At 36.9% G+C, this 23,191-nt stretch overlaps 1 protein-coding gene across 1 annotated transcript in view; it reads right to left on the reverse strand.

Annotated features, from left to right (window-relative positions):
* LOC150091432 (leucine-rich repeat serine/threonine-protein kinase 1-like) overlaps positions 1-23,191 on the reverse strand; it is a 595,643-nt gene that overhangs the window by 434,068 nt on the left and 138,384 nt on the right. Inside the window, exon 7 of the mRNA XM_090390319.1 lies at positions 14,962-15,106. Within this exon, the coding sequence (XP_090246445.1) occupies positions 14,962-15,106 (145 nt within the window). The remainder of the gene's footprint in view (positions 1-14,961; positions 15,107-23,191) is intronic.

Here is a 23,191-nt window from a genome sequence, read left to right on the forward strand (position 1 = left end):
CTGTGGGTAACTGTGCAGTCACACATGAAGTTTTCTAAGCAGAGCAGACAGGCTGCCAGAACAGTACATGGGGTTTTTGTAAATGACATGCAGAAGTCTCATTTTAGGATGTTGATTTATTGGAACTGGAGCAGAGAAGGGAAACAAGATTAGTAAGGGGAACAAAAAAAAAGGCATCTCTTAACAAGAATGTAACTATATCCCTTACCAGGGATACACTTAAACAGAAAGGGTGCAAGAATATTTGCTGATGCTATAGAAGCAGCGTTAGATGGATCGGAAAACTGCTAGCTTGAGGGGATTCACAGACTAAAAAATTAACAGTAGCTGCAGGCAGAGGCGAAAGTGATTCTTGAACTGCTTATATTGTAATGAGCAGCAGCCTGAAAAGCCTGGAAAGGGTTTGTTAAGGGGAAGTCTTGTCTGACAAATTTGATTGGATACTATGATGTAGTCACAAAGGAACTGGATGCAAAAAATAATTTTGGTATCGTATACTTGGATTTCAGGAAAGCTTTTGTTACTGTTGCATATGGAAGACTGCTGTACAAATTGGAGCGGTATGGCATTAAGGGCAAGTTACTGCAATGGATAAAGTGATGGTTGAGTGGGAGATGGCAGAGAGTGGTAATAAATGGGCACTGCTCTACATGGACTAATATTATTAGAAGAGTCCCCAGGGTTCGGTGCTGGGCCCATTGTTGTTTTGGGTATTTATCAATGATATCAATGGAGGTATATCATGCTTAATGTCCAAGTATGCAGATGATACAAAGGTTGGCAGGGTTGTTAATGACAGTATGTTACTGCAATAGGATCTAGAAAAAGTTAGGCAGATGAGCTCAGAAGCGGCAACTGAAGTTTAACATTGACAAATGCAAAGTACTGCATATGGGGAGTAGTAACCCAAGCAAAATGTACCAACTGTGTGGTACTACATTCATGGAGGTGGAGAATGAATGAGACCTGGGGTTAATTGTGCAATCAGATATGAAGTTCTCTGAGCAGTGCAGATGGGCAGCCAGAGCAGGTCATGGAGTTCTGTCAATGATATATAGGAATTTTGCTAGCAGAGACAAAGAGGTGATTATCCCTTTGTATAAGGCAATGGTCTGGCCAAACCTTGAGTACAGGTCTGGAGGCTTCATTTTGGGAAGGATGTAGAGTTTCTAGAACGAGTACAGAGAAGGGTAACAATTTGGAGACACTCAGCAAGAACTTCTAGAAGAGACTGAAAATGGAATGGAAGTGAAAAAGAATATTATTGGTAAGAGGCACAAAGGAGTGCACTTACAAAGAAAGGTTTAAGTTCTGCAAGCTGCTGCATCTGGAGACTGGGCACTTGCGATGTGATCTGATCGAGCTGTATAAGGCCTTGAATGGTTTAAGCAGGCTCAATACTGACGGGATACTTCCACTTGCTCAGATTAAGAACCTGAGAGGGTATAGATTCAAACTGAGGAAAGACAGTTGTAGAATAGATGTACGGAAATTTGCCTTTAGCCAGCGGGTAGTTTATTGCTGGAACAGACTTTCATCTGTTGTTGCAGAAGTTGATAGTTTAAATAAATTTAAGGCTTAACTAAACAAACATTTGGAGTGACCAGTTGGGTAAATGGGAAGGGTTTTTTTTTTTTTTTTTTTTCGTTTTTTGGCTGATGCTATATAAGCTTTCTTTCTTGCATCATATGCCTCAACTAATGCTAATGCTAAAGAAAGGTTTTGGCTATGAAAACTGCAGCATCTATAGACTAGGCACTTGCAAGGAGATATTACTGAGTTGGTTAATGCTCTGCACAGATTGATTCCTTACTCTTGCTCAGACAACATCAGGAGACATATATTTAAACTGAGGAAGGACAGTTGCTGAATAGACATCCAGAAATTTGCTTTCAGCTAGGTAGTTGATTGTTGGAATAAACTTCCATTTGACAATGTGCAAGGTGATAGTCTGAATAAATTTAAAAAGGAACAAGACAAATTATTAGAAGGGTCAGACAGGTAAAAAATTTTTCTTTTCTTTCTTTCTCTTTCCTTTTTTTGCTGATATTGTATAAGCTTGCTTTCTTCATCATTTGCTATAAATAACACTAATACAGAAATTAATTCCTGCAGATTACCTTTTCATTTAGCCAGTTTACTATAACAAATGGGGTCTAAAAATCAATTTTAGCAAGATTGAAATGTTGTCTTCAGGATCCGGACAAATTCTAAATATTGCAGGTTTTAAAATCAAACACAATTTGATAAATTCAAATATTTCGGATCAATCTTACAAAGTGATGGATCATCCCAAGCAGAGATCAATAAGAGAATTGCAGATGGCAGAAAGGCTATCGGCATGTTAAACTCTGTTCTGTTGAGCAAAAATATCCTAAATAAAACTAAGAAACTTATATTTTAAACGATTGAACAAAGTCTTCTATTGTATGGAGTGGAAACATGCACATTGAATAGGTGAGTGGAAAACAAATTTCTCTCCACGGAAATTGATTTTCAGAGACTAGAATGGATACCTCCTCGAAGAAGGAGAAGGAGAAGAGTAAGACCTAGGAGGATATGGATGGATGGAGTACGGGAGTGCATGACAGCACGAGGTCTAACCGACCAAGACAACTTGAACTGCACTTTATGGTGGGAAAAAATTCCCACCAAAAAATAACTTGTAGGCTGAGGAAACCCATTGTAAATGGAAACACTCCTCTTGAAGAAGAAGACTATAACAACTACATGTATAACTTGCTGCATGCAGTGCTCCTACAAATCAAGGCATTATTGCTTGTACTGTGTGTGTGTGTGTGTGTGTGTGTGTGTGTGTGTGTGTGTGTGTGTGTGTGTGTGTGTGTGTGTGTGTGTGTGTGTGTGTGTGTGTGTGTGTGTGTGTGTGTGTGTGTGTGTGTGTGTGTGCTGACATTAGCATTAGTAAAGGCATATGATGCAAGAAAGCAAGCTAATGCAGCATCAGCCAGAAAAAAAAAAAAAAAAAAAAAAAAAAAAAAACTTCCACTTCACCCCTCCGTTCTTTAAAAATACCTGTCCACCTGAGCCTTAAATTTATTTAGGCTATCAACTTCCACAACAGGGAATGGAAGTCTGTTCCACCAACCAACTATCCGCTGGCTAAAGGCAAATTTCCGCACATCTATCCTACATCTGTCTTTCCTCAATTTGAATTTATGCCCTCTCAGGTGATTATTCTGAGCAAGGGGAAGAATCCTATCAGCACTGAGCATGCTCAAACCATTCAAGGCTTTATACACCTCTATCAGATCACCTCGCTGATACCTAGTCTCCAGACACTGTAATTTGCAAAACTTAAGCCTTTCTTCGTAAGTGCAACCCTTTGTTCCCTTCACTAACCTTGTTGCCCTTCTCTGTACTCGTTCCAGCAGCTCTACATCCATCTTGAAATGAGGCCTCCAGATCAGTATACAGTACTCAAGTTGTGGCCAGACAATTGCCTGATACAAGGGAATAATCACCTCCTTATCTCTGCTAGAAAAATTCCTGTATATCATTGATAAGACACCATGAGAACTTCATATCTGCCTGCACAATTGTCCCCAGGTCCTTTTCATTCTCTACCACTGTCAGTGTAGTACCACAGAGTTGATACGTTGCTCTGGGGTTGCTGTTTCCCATATGTAGTACTTTACATTTGTCAATGTTAAACTTCATTTGCCACCTCTCAGCCCATCTGCTCAACCTTTCCAGATCCTGTTGCAGCAGCATAGTGTCAGTAGTATCCTTAACAACCCTGCCAACTTTTGTATCGTCTGCAAACTTGGACATTTAGCTTGATATACCATCATCAATATTATTTATAAATACAAAAAACAATAATGGACCCAACACTGAATCCTGAGGGACTCTACTAATAACATTAGTCCACAATGAGCAGTGTCCATTGATTACCACTCTCTGTCTTCTCCCCCTCAACCACCCCTTTATCCATAATAGCAATTTGCCTCCAATGCCACACTGTTCCAATTTGGGCAGCAGTCTTTCATGTGTAACAGTATCAAAAGCCTTTCTAATATCCAAGTATATAATATCAAAGTTATCCCCTGCATCCAGTTCTTTTGTGACTGCATCATAGGATCCAATCAAATTGGTCAGGCAAGACGTTCCCTTAACAAAACCATGCTGTGTCCGACCTATAACTGAAGTCTTGTCTAGATGATCCTGCAGTGCTTGTTTAACCAATGCCTCCATTAATTTTCCTGGAACAGAAGTTAAACTCACAGGTCTATAATTACTTGTGTCAGCCTTTGATCCTCCTCTGTGAATTGGGGTCACATTTGCACATCTCCAGTCTATGGGTACCTCCCCTGAGTCCAAGGAAGCTCTCGTAATTATGGCTAAGGGTTTGCTTACTTCCTTTGCTGCCTCCTTTAATATAACTGGATAGATCCCACCCACCCTAGGTGCCTTTCTTGTGTTTATCTTCAACAATTTCTCCTCCACTTTACTCTCAGTTATTACAAGATTATCTAGCTTACTGCCAGAGTTGAAAACACCTCTGGCATTCCCCTCGCTGAATAACTGCTCATGTGTGAATGTCGATGCAAAAATATTCATTTAGTTTGTTAGCTACCTGAGCAGGATCATCAACAGTTGAACCATTTATATCAAGTGGACCAATCTGATTCATCCCCTTCCTTCTAGAGTTTACTTAAGTAAAGAACTCTTTGCTGTTTTTCTTTGCATCCCTTGCCAAAGATTTCTCGTAATCTGCCTTCGCCTGCCTAACCTCCTTTGTAACTTGGTTACAGATCAACTTATATCTATCATAGGCTTCTGTGTCACGCGTTAATTTATATGTATCCCATGCATTTTTCTTCTCTGCCACATGTCTCATTAGTTCATCTGACATCCATTTAGGCCTAAACCTTGAACAATATTTCTTAGTTGGTATGTAAAGCCTAGTAGCTTCCAAAATAAGTTCCGTGAATGCTTCCCATTTTGAATTTGCTGTTGGTAACATCATCAGTTCCCACCATCGTAGTCGCCTTTACGAAAGCAATAACCCTTCTCTTTACCCTGGATGGTAGTTACCTCTTTGAGTTTGTTGTTTTGTTTTGTTATTTAGGAGCATTAGCAAATAAGGCCATATTGCTCCAGGATATGCGGTGGTCATTCCCTGACCTTTCCGCATCCTCCATATTTGGTGGTGACGGGCTCGAACCCCGGTCTAATCAAGAATCGTGTGCTACGCACTGCTGCTCCTTTCCACCTGGCTACGGAGGCGCCTACCTCTTTGAGTAAATCCCACTTCAGCACACTGTGATCACTGCCACCTAGTGGTTCCTCTATCTGCAGATTCTTCATGCATGAAGAATCACTACTGATAATCAAATCAAGAGTATTACTCCCTCTGGTTGCCTTCCTAACATGCTGATGTAGAAAACAATCATCCAATAAATCCACAAAAGCCTTGCTAGAGTGTGCGTGACCAACCCACAAATTCCAGTCAATATCTGGGAAATTAAAATGCTCCATTATAAGATTCTCTGATTTACTGGCTCACTCTATTTACCTGTACAGTTTCTTATTATACTCATCAGAGTCATTAGGCCTATAGCACACTCGTACTCTCAATTTTGATCTACCAATGCTTATGTCACACCAAACTGACTCAACACTGCACTGTCCAGTGATGTCGACTAGCTTCACTTCCTTGGATTTTATGTGTTTCTTAACTAATAGCATAACTCCTCCTCCCTTCCTATCCTGTCTATCCTTTCTGTAGACGTTGTACTCCCCAAATTCCAGTTCTGTGTGACGGGGTGCGGAAAATTTACCGCCGCGTCAGTTTATCGCATTTTACTGTCTAGAAGCAATGAGATGTGTTTGGTCAAATCATAAAAAAATATTTTTTATTTTTTAAGTTTCTGCCTTAAGCTATGATTAGCATATTTTTGGAATTGTATGAACTGTGAGGGAATAGTACGGAAATAAAAAAACGCATGTATGGAAATATGTAATTTAATAGGTAGATTATGTATTTTAATAGTTACATGTATCACAAAAATAGTAAAAAAATCCATTATTTGAACAATATAACAATTGGTTAATTTTAAACTAAACTAAACTAATTATAACATTATGTATGTCATATTACACTGCAAAAATTCAAAATGAATGTTTACGCAATCTTCAGAATCAGTCATGTTGGGATAATTAATTACTAAGAAACTGTAATATTTACAACACAGTATGTAAATTATTATTAATAAGAAATATTATGCGCTATACCTCTTAGATAATCAACAATATCATCCCGTTCATCATATGCACTAACAAGCCTTTTAATTCATTCATCACAATCGCGATACTTCTTTTTTTTGCTTGCCCGGATCACTTCCACTTAAGTTAAAGGAATTAAGTAGGTACCTACCTAATTCCAATTTTGGAAAATAACAGGCAATTAAATTAAAGCACCCGCAATCGTATGTAATTCTAGGAAATGTATACCTAGCATATAACTTCCATTTTTAACTGCACTTAATCATTACATTAAATAACACCTATAGAAAAGCCATATTTTCAATTTAAAATGACCAATAAATTTATATAAATTATATATATTGCCAGGTGATAAAATATGGTAGCGATCATTTGTAGGCTATAAATTGTTTATAATTTTCTTAACCTTTCAGCGATAAACTTTCCTAGATTAAGTCTAGGAAAGTTTATTGCCCACAATTCACCGCCAGAAATTAATTGCTAGCAGTTTACCGCCACGTCAGTTTATCGCATAAACAAGTTATAGCCTACAAATATCGCCAGGCAATACATATAATTTATATAAATTTATTTTTAACTTAAGTAGCATGTTTTAGGGGAATGGGGGCAGGGTGCCGATTAGAGAGGTACTTATATATTTATAATCTCTTACAATCACAACATTTTCTTATTTTGAGTTTATTTTTCATCCTTTTGAGTTTGTGAACGTATCATGTCGGTGGAATTTTTGAAATCAGAAAAAGGAAAACAGAAATTGTGCTTTAGTATGAATTTGTTTCATAAAGACAGGCAAAATGAAACAAAAATTCATTGGAAGTGTCAAAATTACAGAAAAACCAAATGTGCCGCTTGAGTTACTACGGTAGATAACACCATGGTTAAAACATGGAAGGAGCACAATCATTGTGGAGACGCAGCAGGAGTTGAGGCAGCACAACTTCTTGATACCATTTGAACTTATGCAGAAACAACAAATAATATGCCTCATAGTATTATTTCAAATGTTTCGAGAATCTGTAGCCAAGCAGCAGCAGCCCCTAAGGTTCCAAGTGTAGATACAATGAAAGAACGATCCGAAATATAAGAAATCGAAATTTTGATGGCCCAGTTCTTCCAACGTATCGTAGAAACATAGTTTTTACATAAGAATATAAAACATCATGCAATGGAAAATTGTTTCTACAATTTGATTCTGGACCCGAGGACAATCGTATGTTAATTTTCAGTACGAAAAGAAATTTGCAGTTGTTAGCGCGAAGTGAACACTGGTATGCCGATGGGTTTTTTTTTTTTTTTTTTTGATTTGGTAGTTGTTGGCGCATTGGCTTCTGTGGCCATATTGCACCTCCCAAGGTTTTTGCAGTACTTTGATCCAAGCCCGAGGCGGGAATCGAACCCGCGACCTTTGGGTTGCCGGGCAGGTACTTTACCCACTCGACTAGCCCGGTCGGCTATGCCGATGGGACTTTCAAAACTGTTCCCTTACTTTTTTATCAGCAGTATACGATACATGGATTCGAGGACAAAATATCGCTTCCATTAGTTTATGCATTATTGCCTAAGGAGTCTGAAGAAATGTATGTATCTCTACTATAGCAGCTGAAAGTATTGGAACCGGCTATGTCCCCGCAATCAATAACTATAGATTTTGAGATGGCAATGATGAATGCTTGCAGAAGAGTTTTTCCTGACACTTCGCAATGGGGTTGTTTTTTCCACTTTTCACAATATATTTTTCATTCCATTCAGAATAATGGATTGAAACGTTATGAAACTGATGCTAATTTTGCTTTAAATATGTGAATTTTGGCAGCAATTGCATTTGTGCCCACTCCAATTGTGACGGTCATTTTTGAACATTTGTGTCTTTCCTCCAGAATCGCAAGACGTTGTTGATTATTTTGAGGATACATGGATTGGACACCCAACCAGACGACATCTTCATCGACCAACAAAGTATTCCCATGAAATGTGGAGCGTATGCCAGCTTGTTCTTGAAGGATTACCAAGAATGAATAATTCTGTTGAAGGGTGGCATAGAGGATTTGAGGAACAAGTTGCTGCTTATCATCCCAAGATTTGGAAATTTATCGATTGCATTAAAAAAGAACAAAGTATTAACGAAATGCGCATTTAACAATATTTAAGTGGAAGTGTTCCGGGCAACAAAAAAAAAGAAGTATCACGATTGTGACGAACGAATTAAAAGGCTTGTTAGTGCATACGATGAACGGGGTGATATTGTTGATTATCTAAGAGGTATAGCGCATAATATTTCTTATTAATAATTTAAATACTGTGTTAAATATTACAGTTTCTTTAATTAATTATCCCAACGTGACTTCATTTTGAATTTTTGCAGTGTACTATGACATACATAATGTTATAATTAATTATCCCAACGTGACTGATTCTGAAGATTGCATAAACATTCATTTTGAATTTTTGCAGTGTACTATGACATTCATCATGTTATAATTAGTTTAGTTTAGTTTAAAATTAACCAATTGTTATATTGTTCAAATAATGGATTTTTTACTATTTTTGTGATACATGTAACTATTAAAATACATAATCTACCTATTAAATTACATATTTCCATACATGTGTTTTTTTTATTTCCGTACTATTCCCTCACAGTTCATAGAATTCCAAAAATATGCTAATCATAGTATATAAAGTAGCTAAAGTAGCTTTAGATGCTTAAAGTAGCTTAAGGCAGAAACTTAAATAAAAAATATTTTTTTATGATTTGACCAAACACATCTCATTGCTTCTAGATGGTAAAATGCGATAAACTGACGCGGCGGTAAATTGCTGACGATCAATTGCTGGTGGTAAATTTTCCTAGACTCCTGTGTGACACCACGTCTCTGATATCCCAACAATATCCGCCTTTGATGCTTTGAGCAATACCTCAAATTCATCAAATTTATTTACCAAACTCTTAGCATTGGTGTACACGCAAGTATACATGCACCTGTTCTTTTTCTTAGCTACCCTAACACAACCCATGTGTTTACTTGGACCGCAATGACTCCCAGCAGTCTCTGAAATATCCTGCATCTTGTTTTCTAGGCTTCTGCTCATTCCAATAGAAGCAGTGCAAGAAACACTTTCACCTCTGCCAGTGGCTACTGTTAATCTATTAGTCCTTGTATCTCCTCAAGCTAGCAGTTTTCCGACCCACCAACACTGCCTCGATAGCATCAGCAAATATTCTTGTACCCTTTCTATTTAAGTGTATCCCATCCCTGTAGAAGCAGTCCCTTCTGTTAACAAGTACAGACCAGGCTGAAAAAAATTCTACCCCTTGAGCCTTGCACAGTCTTTCCAGGGCCAAATTGATCGACAAGGCTCTCATCATATACTCCCTCCTATCGTGTCTGGGCAGAATTGCAAACACTTTCATATTCAACCCTAATTCACGGCTTTTTTTCAACAGTGACCTGTACTTGTGAAGTAATTCTGCTGGTCTCCTGCTCTTAATATCATTAGTGCCAACGTGTACAACTATATCACCTTTTGTGCCCTTAAAAGATGATATCCGCTCTACAACGTCATCAACCTTTGCCCCTGGCAGACATACTCTGGTCCTGTTCCACCTATCCTTTTTACAAAGCATGTTTCCCGTTTCCCTGACAATAGAGTCACCAAAAACTACTAGTTCCTGTGGGACAGCGCATTCTGCCTTGGGGGTTGCCGCTGTGTTGCGTGATGACCAAGTGCAAGCTCTGGCGTTGATGTGGGCAGCTGAGAGCTTGATGGGCCCTCACTTTAAATCCTTCGAGGGCATCCACCCTGTCCTTCAAGCTCTCATATAGGCCCATAACAACGCTGAGTTGTCGCCTGATTTTGTTACACTCCTTGCGTCTCGCACACACAAAGACATCCCCCATGGCAATATCATGTCCCGACCCGATTGCTCCACAAACATCATGCAAGCAGTGCATTTTAAAAGACTGTGATTCAGAGGGCAACTGCCCCCCCTCAGTTCTCCTCTGAGCCACAGCACTCCCATTAGCTTGAGCCTTTTGCTTTGCTGCTCTGGTCTTCGTCATGATTTCAATTTAATTTCAATAAAATTTCAATTTCAGTACAAAATTACAACCCTAAACTTGTATCCCAACACAGTTATAACACTATATATATATTTTTCAGTATCAAATATTATCTACAAGTTCTGTTTATATAATTTCCGTATCAAGTTATGTACTAATTAATTATGTTTCGTTTGTAATCTAAGTCGTTATATGTATTTAGTTAAAAGTACAATTTAATTGACAACGAAGTTTAACAAAATTAGTACATTTTTCTGATTAATTGACAATATTATATTATATACTATACTATATATACTATACTAAAACTATCTAGTTCGGGATATAACGTATCGTATAACAATGGCACAAGTTACGAACGGTAAATCTACGGACACTTAAGTATTAATTAACTTCCAAATCTCGCTGTCTCAATTCAGAATAAACTATTGATCCTGCCTAGGTCTATAAGCTACTTACAGAAAATAATTTGATGTAACAATTGGTCAATAAAGTGGCTAAATATGGCTAAAAAACTTCTTGTTCAGCAGAGCTGCAACTTATAAGACGTGGATTTGATACTCTTTCCGATACTTTTATGCAATTACAAGGCCGAGTAAAGAATAAATACACCAGATTAATCAGAAAATCACAAAATAATGCTATACTACTAAATTTAAATCAAAAGTTTTAGAAAAACAATAATTTCAAATCAATAAATAAGAAAATTCACTTAGCGGCTTTGAACACATCTGGCTCCCACTAGCCTCGTCAGCTAGACATGTATGCTGACTGACTACAGATAGATATAACATCCATGGTGATGATGTTATGTGTGGTAAATGCAGAGAGAATGAAGAAATTAAACAGAAATTTTGTTTTGAATTCAGTATTTGTAACTAGGCAATTAGTCTTAAAGACCCACAAACTATTCAAAATGCTAAGATTATAATGTCTCTTTTTTTTTTAAACATATACTATCAGTTTCCTCAGAAACATAATTAAAATAACCAGGGTCATTACTAGTGCTGACAGCAAGTTACAGTCCCAGGGAATCCAAGTACAAGTTTCCATTCATATACTTATATTTTCTGTAACTATTTATTTCAATGCGCTGGGCTATTAGCTTATCTGATGGCAAGTTGTCTATTTCCATCCTAAATCTTTAGCTAATTTTGCCTTCATTCAGCATAAAATGCTAGATTTACCTGTGATCTTACAACCAAAAATTGTTAGACAGATTTCTGAAAAAAAAAATTTGAATATATACAAACATCATGCTCTATCTTTGCTGCACTGTGTGAGACAAACACGATAGTCTCTTACATTGAATTAATAAATATATGTGCAAGGTGTTTCAAAAGTGATGGTCAATAATTTAAAGGTGAACTGAACTGTACAGACTACAATATGCAAAAAAACCTAGTAAACATGTTTCCTTAAGTGAACTGTTTTCGAGATATTGCACATTTCTAGTTGGGATACACCACTGACAAAGTGAACCATACAGAGCTGAGATCCACAACTGACTTGTTTGTTTAGGTTAGGTTATGCTCATTCTCTTCCTTTCCCCTCTCTCAATGCTCTGAGATTGAGATGTAGCAGGCATATTAATACTTGTCAAAGGATAGCCACAACATGGAAAGAGGTTACAGCAATGAAGAGTATACGGACATGCACTTCATGTATGGTAAAGCCAATGGCAATGCACTCGAGGCAGCACGTTTGCCCGCCGAAGGCAGCCCAACAGGTGCACATTCATCAGGGTACATCAATGCCTTAGAGAATATGGGTGCTTGGAGTACGAGCAGGTAGGCCCAAAAGCATAACACCTGATGTTGAGGAAAGTGTTAGAAAGAATAGAACAAAATCCAGTAATTTCGACAAGGAGGGTTGCTCTGCAAGAGCATGTACTGAGTCATAGCAGTGTGTGTGTGTGTGTGTGTGTGTGTGGCGAATTTTACATCGGTAATTACTGTACCCCTACCATATCCAGCGCGCAAGGTCTCAGCAATACAGACTACCATCCCAGAGTGAACCTTTGCCAGTGGATACAACGACAGTGTGTCCTGAACCCCCAATTTTTAAACAACATTTTGTTCACTGACGAAGCTGGGTTCTCATGATGGTATATTTAATTTTCATAACTGTCATGTTTGGTCCAATTAAAATCCTAATGCAATTCACAAGTCATGACATCAGCAATGTTTCTTGTTGAATGTCTGGGCAAAACTACTAGGAGACCATATAATTGGATCACACTTTCTGCCAAACAGGCTAACAAGAGAGCTGTACCTTCAGTTCCTGCAGAATGTTCTTCCAGATCTCCTTGATGATGATAATGCTCCACTTCAGCAATGTCAGAACATGTAGTTTATGCATGATGGTGCAACAGCACATTTTGCTCGAGTTGTGACTCAGTATCTAACTAGAAGGTATAGTCAATGGTGGATAGGTAGAGGTGGGACTGTAATATGGCCACCCAGATCACCAGACTTAAATCCTATGGATTTTTGTATCTGGGGTCATGCAAAAACCTTGGTGTACACTTCTGACAATTAACACAGCTGAGAAATTGCAGCATCGGGTTGAAGGAGTCTTTCAGCAAATCAGAAATGACCCAGGAACACCTGAGAGGATTTGCAACTCAATGCAGAGAAGACTATAAAGCTGCATATGGATGCAAGGACAGCATTCTGAACACCTTTTGTAACATCCTGTAACATGTAACATCTGTAAATCCTGTGGTGTTGAAATCAAAAATTAAAAATGTGTTATCTTATGTTTAATAAAACCACCCTTAGCAAAGGATTCACAGCTTTTTGCTACTAGTGCTCCCATAGTCAGTGGCGGATCTTAACAGAAAATGTGCATTATCTCGAAAACGGTTCATTTGCGACGCGATGTTCACTGGGACTTTTTTGCTTATTTTAGTTTGTACTTTTCACCTTTAAATGATTGACCATCATTTTTGAAACACCCTGTATAACACTTAAATCTAATAATGTAGACAAACTGATAAATAATCTAGATGTAGCATTATATACTGTATATAGTTATCCCTTTGTTATAAAGAAATATATGTATATTTTTTATAACAAAGTTAACATATACAAGTTAAGAAAATTACAAATTGGCAGAATGACCAAGTCAAGTAAGAAGGGAATACAAAGAAAAACTGGCATATTATTAAAACGAGACGGAGACAGATTATTAACATGTGTATACCTATAACACATATATGAATGTTAATGATATGGCTAATAATGTAAGTGGAAATATTATAGAATGGAAGTACAGAAACCATGAAATAATAAAATTTAGGTGTAAAAGTATCAAAAGTATGTTAGAAAACCTAAAGGGATAAATTTAGAGTCAAATGAAGAGCGGCTGAAGATCATAAAAAGTGAAATATCGCCAATTTCAACAGAACTATACACTAATAGCATTGAAAGAAATAGCAAAATCAAATGAAAGAAGACTATACCATGTAAAAAATAGTTTAGAAAATGTAATAATGCTCAATATGACTAAAAAAAAAAAAACTAAAGAATTTTGTTGGCTACAGAGACATCGAAACTATGAAATATCGAAGTATGCTGTAATCTGAACAGTGAAATATCACAATATTAATATAACCGTATGAAAAAAAATGAAAAAAGTGGGATGTCAGCTATGAATCTAAATAATGGCAAAATTATTTTACTGTTTAGATACAGTTTACACTGATTAACTTTGCTTGCTCCAAATGTAGTAATCATACACAGCCAACTTAAAATTAATTTCATTCACAATTTGTGATTTTTTTTTATTCACTCATTGTAATGAATCAGTGGTTTGAATTTCATTGTGGTATCTTTCCTTTCTATAGAATTTTAGTAATATAAAATGCTGCAGCCATTCAAACAAGTTACATAGGTTCTTGGTTGTCACACTAACAAAACACTGCTTATCAGTTATAGATCTAGCTGCTTTCTGAAGAGTTTAGATTCATGGTTGATATTAAACTTTTTTCAATTTTCCTTTTGTACCATTGGATTAACATTGTGATAGTTAGTTTTTTATATTATGACTCATGTTGGACATTATAATATTTTCTAAATTATTTTTCCATAGTACAGTCTACTTGCATTTGCTTCCTGCCATTTCTGTTCATACTGTTTTGAATTCCTGTGTTTTTGGTGCATAGTATTTTACCACTGGTATTTGTGATATTTCACTTTCTACAATCTTAAGCCAGTCTCTTCTAAATATATACCTTCAGGTTTTCTAAAATAGTTTTGGCTTTTGTTCCTTTCTATATCTATATTTTATTATTTCACAAGTTTCTATACTTCCATTTTATAATATTTCCACTGTTCAGTTACGAGCTATATCATTCATTTCTTTCTTAATATTTTTATATTCCAATGATATTGGTCTCTGCTGCTTTACACACCTCGATATCTGTTAGATATTTAATATTTATTCCTACAGTTTGCCTTCATTATTCTTTTCTTATAAATTACACACACACACACACACACACACACACACACACACACACACACACACACACACACACACACACACACACACACACACACCTTTTCATCATTCTTTGCTTATCATTTGATAAGTTAGAAATTAATAGTATTTCAGTATAAAAATAAAAATGGGGGAAAAAATTTACCTTGAGTAGTGTTTCAACAATTTTTTTATGTCCATTAAAACAGGCAACATACAGTGGTGAATACTTAGTTACTGGATTGATGCGTCCATCAGCTCCATGCAACAAAAGAAGATCAACTATTTTACTGTGTCCATTTTCACATGCTCTAATCACAAAGAAAAATATATATACATTAAAAAAAAAAAAACAGAGATCAAAATACTGACTATAATTCAAATTTAGATATATTCATATAAGTATACTAACATACTTTCCAATCATAAGAAATTTAAATTCATAAATCTTTTGCAAATAAAAATATCCAATGCCTCAATTCTACACTTTGCTGATAATATATACATCAATTCCAATGCTTCTGAAAGCATTTCTGATAGGTTTCTTTTGGAATTACTAACAATTCCTGTGTCATTTTCTGAAATCCTCACCTGTTGCAAATCTAGGACCTTTGAAGAGGACATTAAGCTTGAGAAATGACAACAACAACAAAAAAAATGCATCTGTTATGATGGAGGGAACACACAATGATAGAATGCTTCACAAGAAATTCTTGAATGGAAAACACTGAATGTGCAGGGACATTGCCATAATGCAAGCACCAATTCTCTGAAGTCCACATTTCTGAGTTCTTTCCCTGAAAACCATTGTGCAATCACCAAAGAACTGTTTTGTAATATTTCCTGTTCACTATTTGACCATGAGGAACAAATTCATAATGATCTGTCTTGTGAGTCAAAAAAATTATGATGAACCTGACAAGATTGATCAAGATTATCATGCTTTTTTATTGGGCATTAGAGAATACTGACTCTTCCACTGAGAGAACTAGGGCCTTTGTTTCTGGGTTATAGCAATTGTGATTCATCACCAGTAATGATGGAAGAAATAAAGTTTGGGTCCACAGCGGCATTTGGATGAAGATCCCAATGTACAAAAACTAGCCACTCCAGGTAATCATTAGTGAGGAATAAGACACAAACTTGGCTGAAATGTGCTGCATTCTTAAAGTGTTAAAGTTGGAGATGTGTCCCATAAGAGAAAGCAATTTCATGAGCAATTTTGCAGATCGTTAGATACTGATCATCAATGTATGCTAATTCAGACCGACTGCAGGTAAAAGGGCAATTCATGTTATTATGAATTGCTCTTTTACCTACCATACATGAGTTGCCAAACATGCTGCAACTAGTCACAACTCATTACACTGCAATTTCAATATATAAAGTCAGTCCACAAACTTTCTGATCATGCCTCATACATCTTTTCACATAACATCCAGCCTCCCTGGAACCATATAAATCAAGGAATTACTGGACATAGTAAGTGAAAATTTGAAAAAATTTTGGCTATTGAAAATTTTTGTATTTTGGAACTTTTTAATTAATTCTGGTTAATTCTGCTTACAAAATCAAATACTGAAACTGTCTGAAAACTGAAGTCCTCTATGTATATACAAAAACAGAATAGTTTACTGACAATAGTGGTGACCTCTCCCAGGTGGCAGGGTTAGATTTAGGCATAAGCCAAATAAGCAGTGGCTTGGGGTTTTGCAATTCAAAGAGATCCCCTATCCCAATTTCCTTCTATGAAGATAAAAATGTGTAATTTTGGAACCTCTTCACATGCTTTGCTAAGCCAAAGCATGTGATGCCTCACCATATCTAACTAGTTGTTATAGAACGATTATTATTTTATTTTTTTTATTATTTTTTTTTTTTTGTTTATTTGATACCTTGAAATCTCTATAACAACCACACAAATTTTTGTTTCAATCTGACAATTCACTTTTTTTCTTTGCAGCGCTGAAGAAAGTGAACTGTCACAATAGATAAAGTGGAATACAGATCAGTGATTCGGTTTCTCTTCCTGCAAGGAAAACACCCAAAACTATTGGTCACTGTTTATGGAGACAACTGTCCAGGTTACAGTGTTGTTGCAAATTGGAAAAAACAATTCAAATGTGGAAGAACATCAGTGCATGATGAAAAAAATCCCAGAATAACCAGTAGCTGCTGTAACAGTGCCCACAAATGTGGGTTGAAATATTGCCATGTCCTGCATATTCCCCCCCACACATTGCACCCTCAGATTTCTTCGTCTTTCCTGCTCTTCATGGAAAACACTTTGCTGCTGATGATGAGGTTATTCTGCTGCCGAGTCATGGTTTGAAGGACAGTCAGGGAACTTCAACAAAACTGGTGTGTGGAAGTGTACTGAGAGGTGGAAAAAATGTGTCATTTTGTCTAGTGACAATACTGAAAAAGTGCAATACATGGTGCTGTTTTCAAATTCCCATCACAATTACTTCTGGGTGAATACAAATCTTTTACCCCCCGCCCCCCGCCGGTATATATAATCTTTATACTCTGGCAAAAATCACATAGATCATTCAAGTTTACAGTTAATAAGTGGGAAGAATATTATCATTACACCATACATGTATTACATTACTGCATTTGGCCGCTCAGCTATATCAAGTCCATAAAACCAGTTTGCAGAGGTGGGGCCAGGATATGTTTAAAAAAAAGTAGAACTAGAACTAAAAATACAGTGCCTATTGACTGAGCCATTTAAGTAGATACATACCCCACCATCTGATTGAAGAAAAAATCTAATATTACTTATACCCTAAATACTTCAAACAGCACATAAAAGACTGCATAAAGTCCAATTTGTACAGCAATCTTGTCGCACATAAAAAATTGCTGTACACATTGGACCAGTCTGGCATTAAGTGAAAATTATGGATGCATTAAGGATGCAGTGCAATGAGCATGGAAAAGATCTGGAAAGACAAAGATGTCAGCCTTGCAACGAAGATCAGAATGATTAATGCTATAGTGTTTCCCATAACAACTTATGGGTGTCAAAGATGGATAATGAAAGAAGTAGACAGAAGAAAAATTAACTTTTTGAATTCTGGTGCTGGAGAAGGCTGCTTTGCATACCATGGACAGCGAAAGTTACGAACAGAGAGATTTTGGATCGCATCAAGCCAGAAACATCACTGGAAGACAAGGTCATCAAGCTACGATTGATGTATTTCAGTCAGGTAATGCAATCCAATTCATTAGAAAAATCGATAATGCTAGGAAAGGTCATGGAAACAAGGAGAAGAGGCCAGCAAAGAACATGCTGTCTTGGCACCATCAAGAGCAACACTGGCATGAGTATGAAGGATTTGAAAGAAGCTGTTGAAGACCAGACAGCATGAAGGCAGCTCTCCCATAAAGTCTTAGCATGTTCTTTTCTGACCTCTTCTCCTTGTTCCCATGACCTTTCCTAGCATTATCAATTTTTCTAATGAATTGGATTGCATTACCTGACTGAAATACATCATCGTCTTTCGGAACACGAAAGAGCCATCCGCTTAGTGGACATAGAACACTCGGCCATTACCGAACATTTCTAGTTAACCCACCACGACATTGACCCACACCGCGATGTCGCGATTGTAGATAGGTCCTGCCACTACCGGCGGCGTGCCTAGTTGGAGTCATTGAACATCACATGCTCTAATACCTCAGTCAACAAGAGCAGTGGATGTCATGTCCACCCTATCATTGAAGCAACCATTTTGATGAATGACAAATGTTGGCAACACACATCCCAGCCACAGGCTTCAACATCCAACAATTAACCATCACATCACACAGTTCATATACATGACTGGCAGTACATGCCCTCATGTTCCACACTCTTAACTGTCAGTTTGACTGATGAAGGTTAACAAACTAACCAAAAGCTTTTGTATGTATTTAATTTAATATATGTCTTTTCCAATAAATATTAAACTTGTCATTACTTATTCTGTCTCCTTTTCGCTCTGTGTAACATAATAATTGCAAAATAATAATATTAGCATCTATTTGTAACTCTGGTTTCCACAGGTCCTTGAGTGTTGAAAGTGGAGGAAATCTGCTTCTCATTCTCCTCTGTATGCCCAATAATATTTAAGTTTCGTGATTGTGCAGGCAATGGGAGATGCTTAGCCTCAGTTTCATGTTCCTCAAACCAAAACAATGGGAAAATGTGGGAAACAATGGTTGCACCATGGGATGAACTTGGTCACTCAAAATATCAAGGTAATCTTGCAGTAATCTGCCCATTTAGGGTGATGACAGGACCTAAAGAATATCCAGATACTGCTGCCCAAACCACTATTGATCCTCTTCCACATTTGACATTTGGCACAAGACAGTCAGGATGATGCACTTCCTTTGGCATTCTCGAAACAAAAACTCCCCTTGCTGTTGAAAAAAGAGTGAATGATGATTCATCTACAAAATGTGATGTTTCCAATCATCAAATGTCCAGTTTTTGTGCTCCTTACGCCACTGCATCCTATTTCTAGTATTACCTGAGTGGCTCGGCAAAGTGGCCAAGCCACATAAATTCCAGCTATATGAAGTTCTCACTGAACTGTTTTGCTGAGACCCACATTAAGTTCTGTTCATTATTTTCTTTTTGAGGCAGTAGTAGTAGTAGTAGTAGTATATAATATGTGTTTGTTTGTTTGTTTGTTTTTTTGGTAGTTGTTGGCGCATAGGCTTCTGTGGCCATAATGCACCTCCCAAGGTTTTTGCAGTACATTGATCCAAGCCCGAGGCGGGAATCGAACCCGCGACCTTTGGGTTGCCAGGCAGGCACTTTACCCACCCGGCTAGCCCGGTTGGCATAATATGTGTCTGATGAATGGCAGCACATGGAATGTCAGTTCAACTCTGCCATGTTTTGCTGTGGTGATAGAGGAGGATGTGCTTGTAAAAACATGAAAGAAGTCATTTCAGGTTAAATCAGAAATTCAATTTACAGGAAATTTTGTTTAGAGTTAGATTTTCTTTAAAAATAGGAGAACCATTTAGAGATAATGAATTAGAGATAACCTGAAATAGTTATGCCAAGGCACCACTCAACTGTTTGCAAGAAAAGGAATTACACAGAAAATTATACACCCTTAGACAAATAGTTATACAAACTGTTTGTAACAAAAGAAAGTATACAGTAAAATTTACAAAATTATACAGATACAAAATATATAAAAATATACAGAATTATATAAATATACAAAATAAATAATTACACATTCAAAAAAAAAAAAAGAAAAAAGAAGGGAATTAACCATTAAAGTTAATAAATGTCGAATCCAAGACACGAACGGGTGGGTATTCAACACAATAAATTTTACAAAATAATGATATAAGTTAAGAGAGTTCATAAAATTCAAGTTTTGATTAGAATCAAATAAACAATGAAGTTGGTAAAGAGCAAACTTTACCACAAAATCTACAGAAAACAAAGGGGTTATTTAAACATAAACTCAATTACTATTTACAAAATGTCAAATTTCACAGTAAAAGAATATGGAGCAAACAGTTGACATAAATATTACAGTTAATACAATTTGTGCTACCAGGCTGACAGTAACAGGTAAATTTTTGAATATATTCCTTAAAATTAAGAATTAACAAATTTAGGGGAGAAGCTTGATGAACCTCTGAAAGAATTTGGGAATTATGAATGAATTTAAGAAAGTTAAGTATAATTATTGATCGATAAATACAGAATAGGTTTATAAATCAGACAATAATTGTTGTCTTTTAAGAAAGACAGAGCATGAGAAATTCTGAAAGAAAGTAGGAGAGGAAATGACAGATTCCTGACCTGGAGTAACAGGACTAGTGAGAGAGAATAAAATTGTAAATAGGGCAAAAGAAAAGAAAAGAAAAGAATGTGCATAGAATCCTCGACAGAACTGCAAAGACAAAGTTCAAAGCTGGAAGGATTGAAATAGTCAAGTTTAAAATTTAAAGAACTGTGTCTTGATAAAAGAAAGCTAGGAAAACATGCTGGGAGAAAATCATTTAAGAGTGTTTTTAGTAACAAATGCAACTTCTGGAATAATAATTTTGTGAATTAAACTTTTGGGAATCAGTCCAGTGAAGTTGCCAATGGTCATGAAGAATTTTTAAAATTCATTGTTTTTCTTGTTTAGGACTGCAAGACAAATCCATTTGAATTTCATTGAATTCTGCAGAGAGCCTTTACAAATGAAGTAAGACAGTCCATGGTAAATTAAATATAAGTCTAAAGGTAGTGAACCAGATAAAACTTGCAGGGCAGAAGTAGAGATAGTTTTATGTGCCCAAACAAGTATGTATATTCTGCTGACGAGGCTAGTGGGAGCCAGACATGTTCAAAGCCGCTAAGTGGATTTTGTTATTTATTGATTCTAAAACTTTTGATTTAAATTTAGTAGAATATCATTATTTTGTGATTTTCTGATTAATCTGGTGTATTTATTCTTTACTCGGCCTTGTAATTGCATAAACGTATCGGAAAGGGTATCAAATCCAGAAAATAATCCACGTTATAAGTTGCAGCTCTGCTGAACGAGAAGCTTTTTAGCCATATTTAGCCGCTTTACTGACCAACTGTTACATCAAATTATTTTCTATAAGTAGCTAATAGACATAGTCAGGATCGTTAGTTTATTCTGAATTGAGACAGCGAGATTTGGAAGTTAATTAATACTTAAGTGTCCATAGATGTGCCGTTTGTAACTTGCCGCCTTTGTTATACAATACAACGTTATATCCCAAACTAGATAGTGTTAGTATAGTATATAACATAATATTGTCAATTAATCAGTAAAATCTATTAATTTTGTTAAACTTTGTTGTCAATTAAATTGTACTTTTAACTAAATACATATAACGACTTAGATTACAAATGGAACATAATTAATTAATACATAACTTGATACGGAAGTAATATAAAGGGAACTCGTAGATAAAAAATATATATAGCGTTATAACTGTGTTGGGATACAAGTTTAGGGTTATAATTTTGTACTGAAATTGAAATTTTATTGAAATTAAATCGAAATCATAACTCAGACCAGAGCAGCAAAGCAAAAGGCTCAAGCTAATGGGAGTGCTGTGGCTCAGAGGAGAACTGAGGGTGGGCAGTTGCCCTCTGAATCACAGCCTTTTAAAATGCACTGCTTGCATGGTGTTGGTGGAGCAATCGGGTAAGGGACATGATATTGCTATGGGGGATGTCTTTGTGTGTGCACAATGCAAACAGTGTAACGAAATCAGGCGACAACTCAGCGTTGTTATGGGCCTATATGAGAGCTTGAAGGACAGGGTGGATGCCCTCGAAGGATTTAAAGTGAGGGGCCCATCAAGCTCTCAGCTGCCCACATCAAGCCCACAGCTTTCACTTGGTCATCATGCAACACAGCGGCAACCCCCAATGCAGAATGCGCTGGTCCCACAGAAACTAGTTGTTGGTGACACGTTTGTCAGGGAAACGGGGAACATGCTTTGTAAAAAGGATACGTGGAACAGGCCCAGGGTATGTCAGCTAGGAGCAAAGGTTGATGATATTGTAGAGTGGATAACTTCGTTTAAGGGCACAAAAGGAGATATAGTTGTACAAACTGGCACTAATGATATTAAGAGTAGGAGACCGGCAGAATTACTTAACAAGTACAGGTCACTGTTGAAAAAAAACCGTGAATTAGGGTTGAATTTGAAAGTGTTTGTAATTCTGCCCAGACACGATAGGAGGGAGTATATGATGAGAGCCTTCTCGATCAATTCGGTCCTGGAAAGATTGTGCAAGGCTCGAGGGGTAGAATTTTTTTCAGCCTGGTCTGTACTTGTGAACAGGAGAGACTGCTTCTACAGGGATGGGATACACTTAAATAGAAAGGGTGCAAGAATATTTGCTGATGCTATCGAGGCAGTGTTAGATGGGTCGGAAAACTGCTAGCTTGGGGGGGGAGGATACACGGACTAATAGATTAACAGTAGCCACTGGCAGAGGTGAAAGTGATTCTTGCAATGCTTCTATTGGAATGAGCAGAAGCCTGGAAAACAAGATGGAGGATATTTCAGAGACTGCTGGGAGTCATTGCGGTACCAGTAAACACATGGGTTGTGTTAGGGTAGCTAAGAAAAAGAACAGGTGCATGTATACTTGCATGTACACCAATGCTAGGAGTTTGGTAAATCAATTTGATGAACTTGAGGTATTGCTGAAAGCATCAAAGGCGGACATTGTTGGGATATCAGAGACGTGGTGTCACACAGATATAAAGAATGCAGAACCAGAATTTGGGGAGTACAACATCTACAGTAAGGATAGACAGGATAGGAAGGGAGGATGGGTTATGCTATTAGTTAAGAAACACATAAAATCCAAGGAAGTGAAGCCAGTCGAC

The sequence above is a fragment of the Mastigoproctus giganteus genome, chromosome 1 (assembly GCF_048544385.1).
Source record: "Mastigoproctus giganteus isolate SK-2022 chromosome 1, ASM4854438v1, whole genome shotgun sequence".
In the NCBI taxonomy this organism is placed as follows: domain Eukaryota; kingdom Metazoa; phylum Arthropoda; class Arachnida; order Uropygi; family Thelyphonidae; genus Mastigoproctus; species Mastigoproctus giganteus.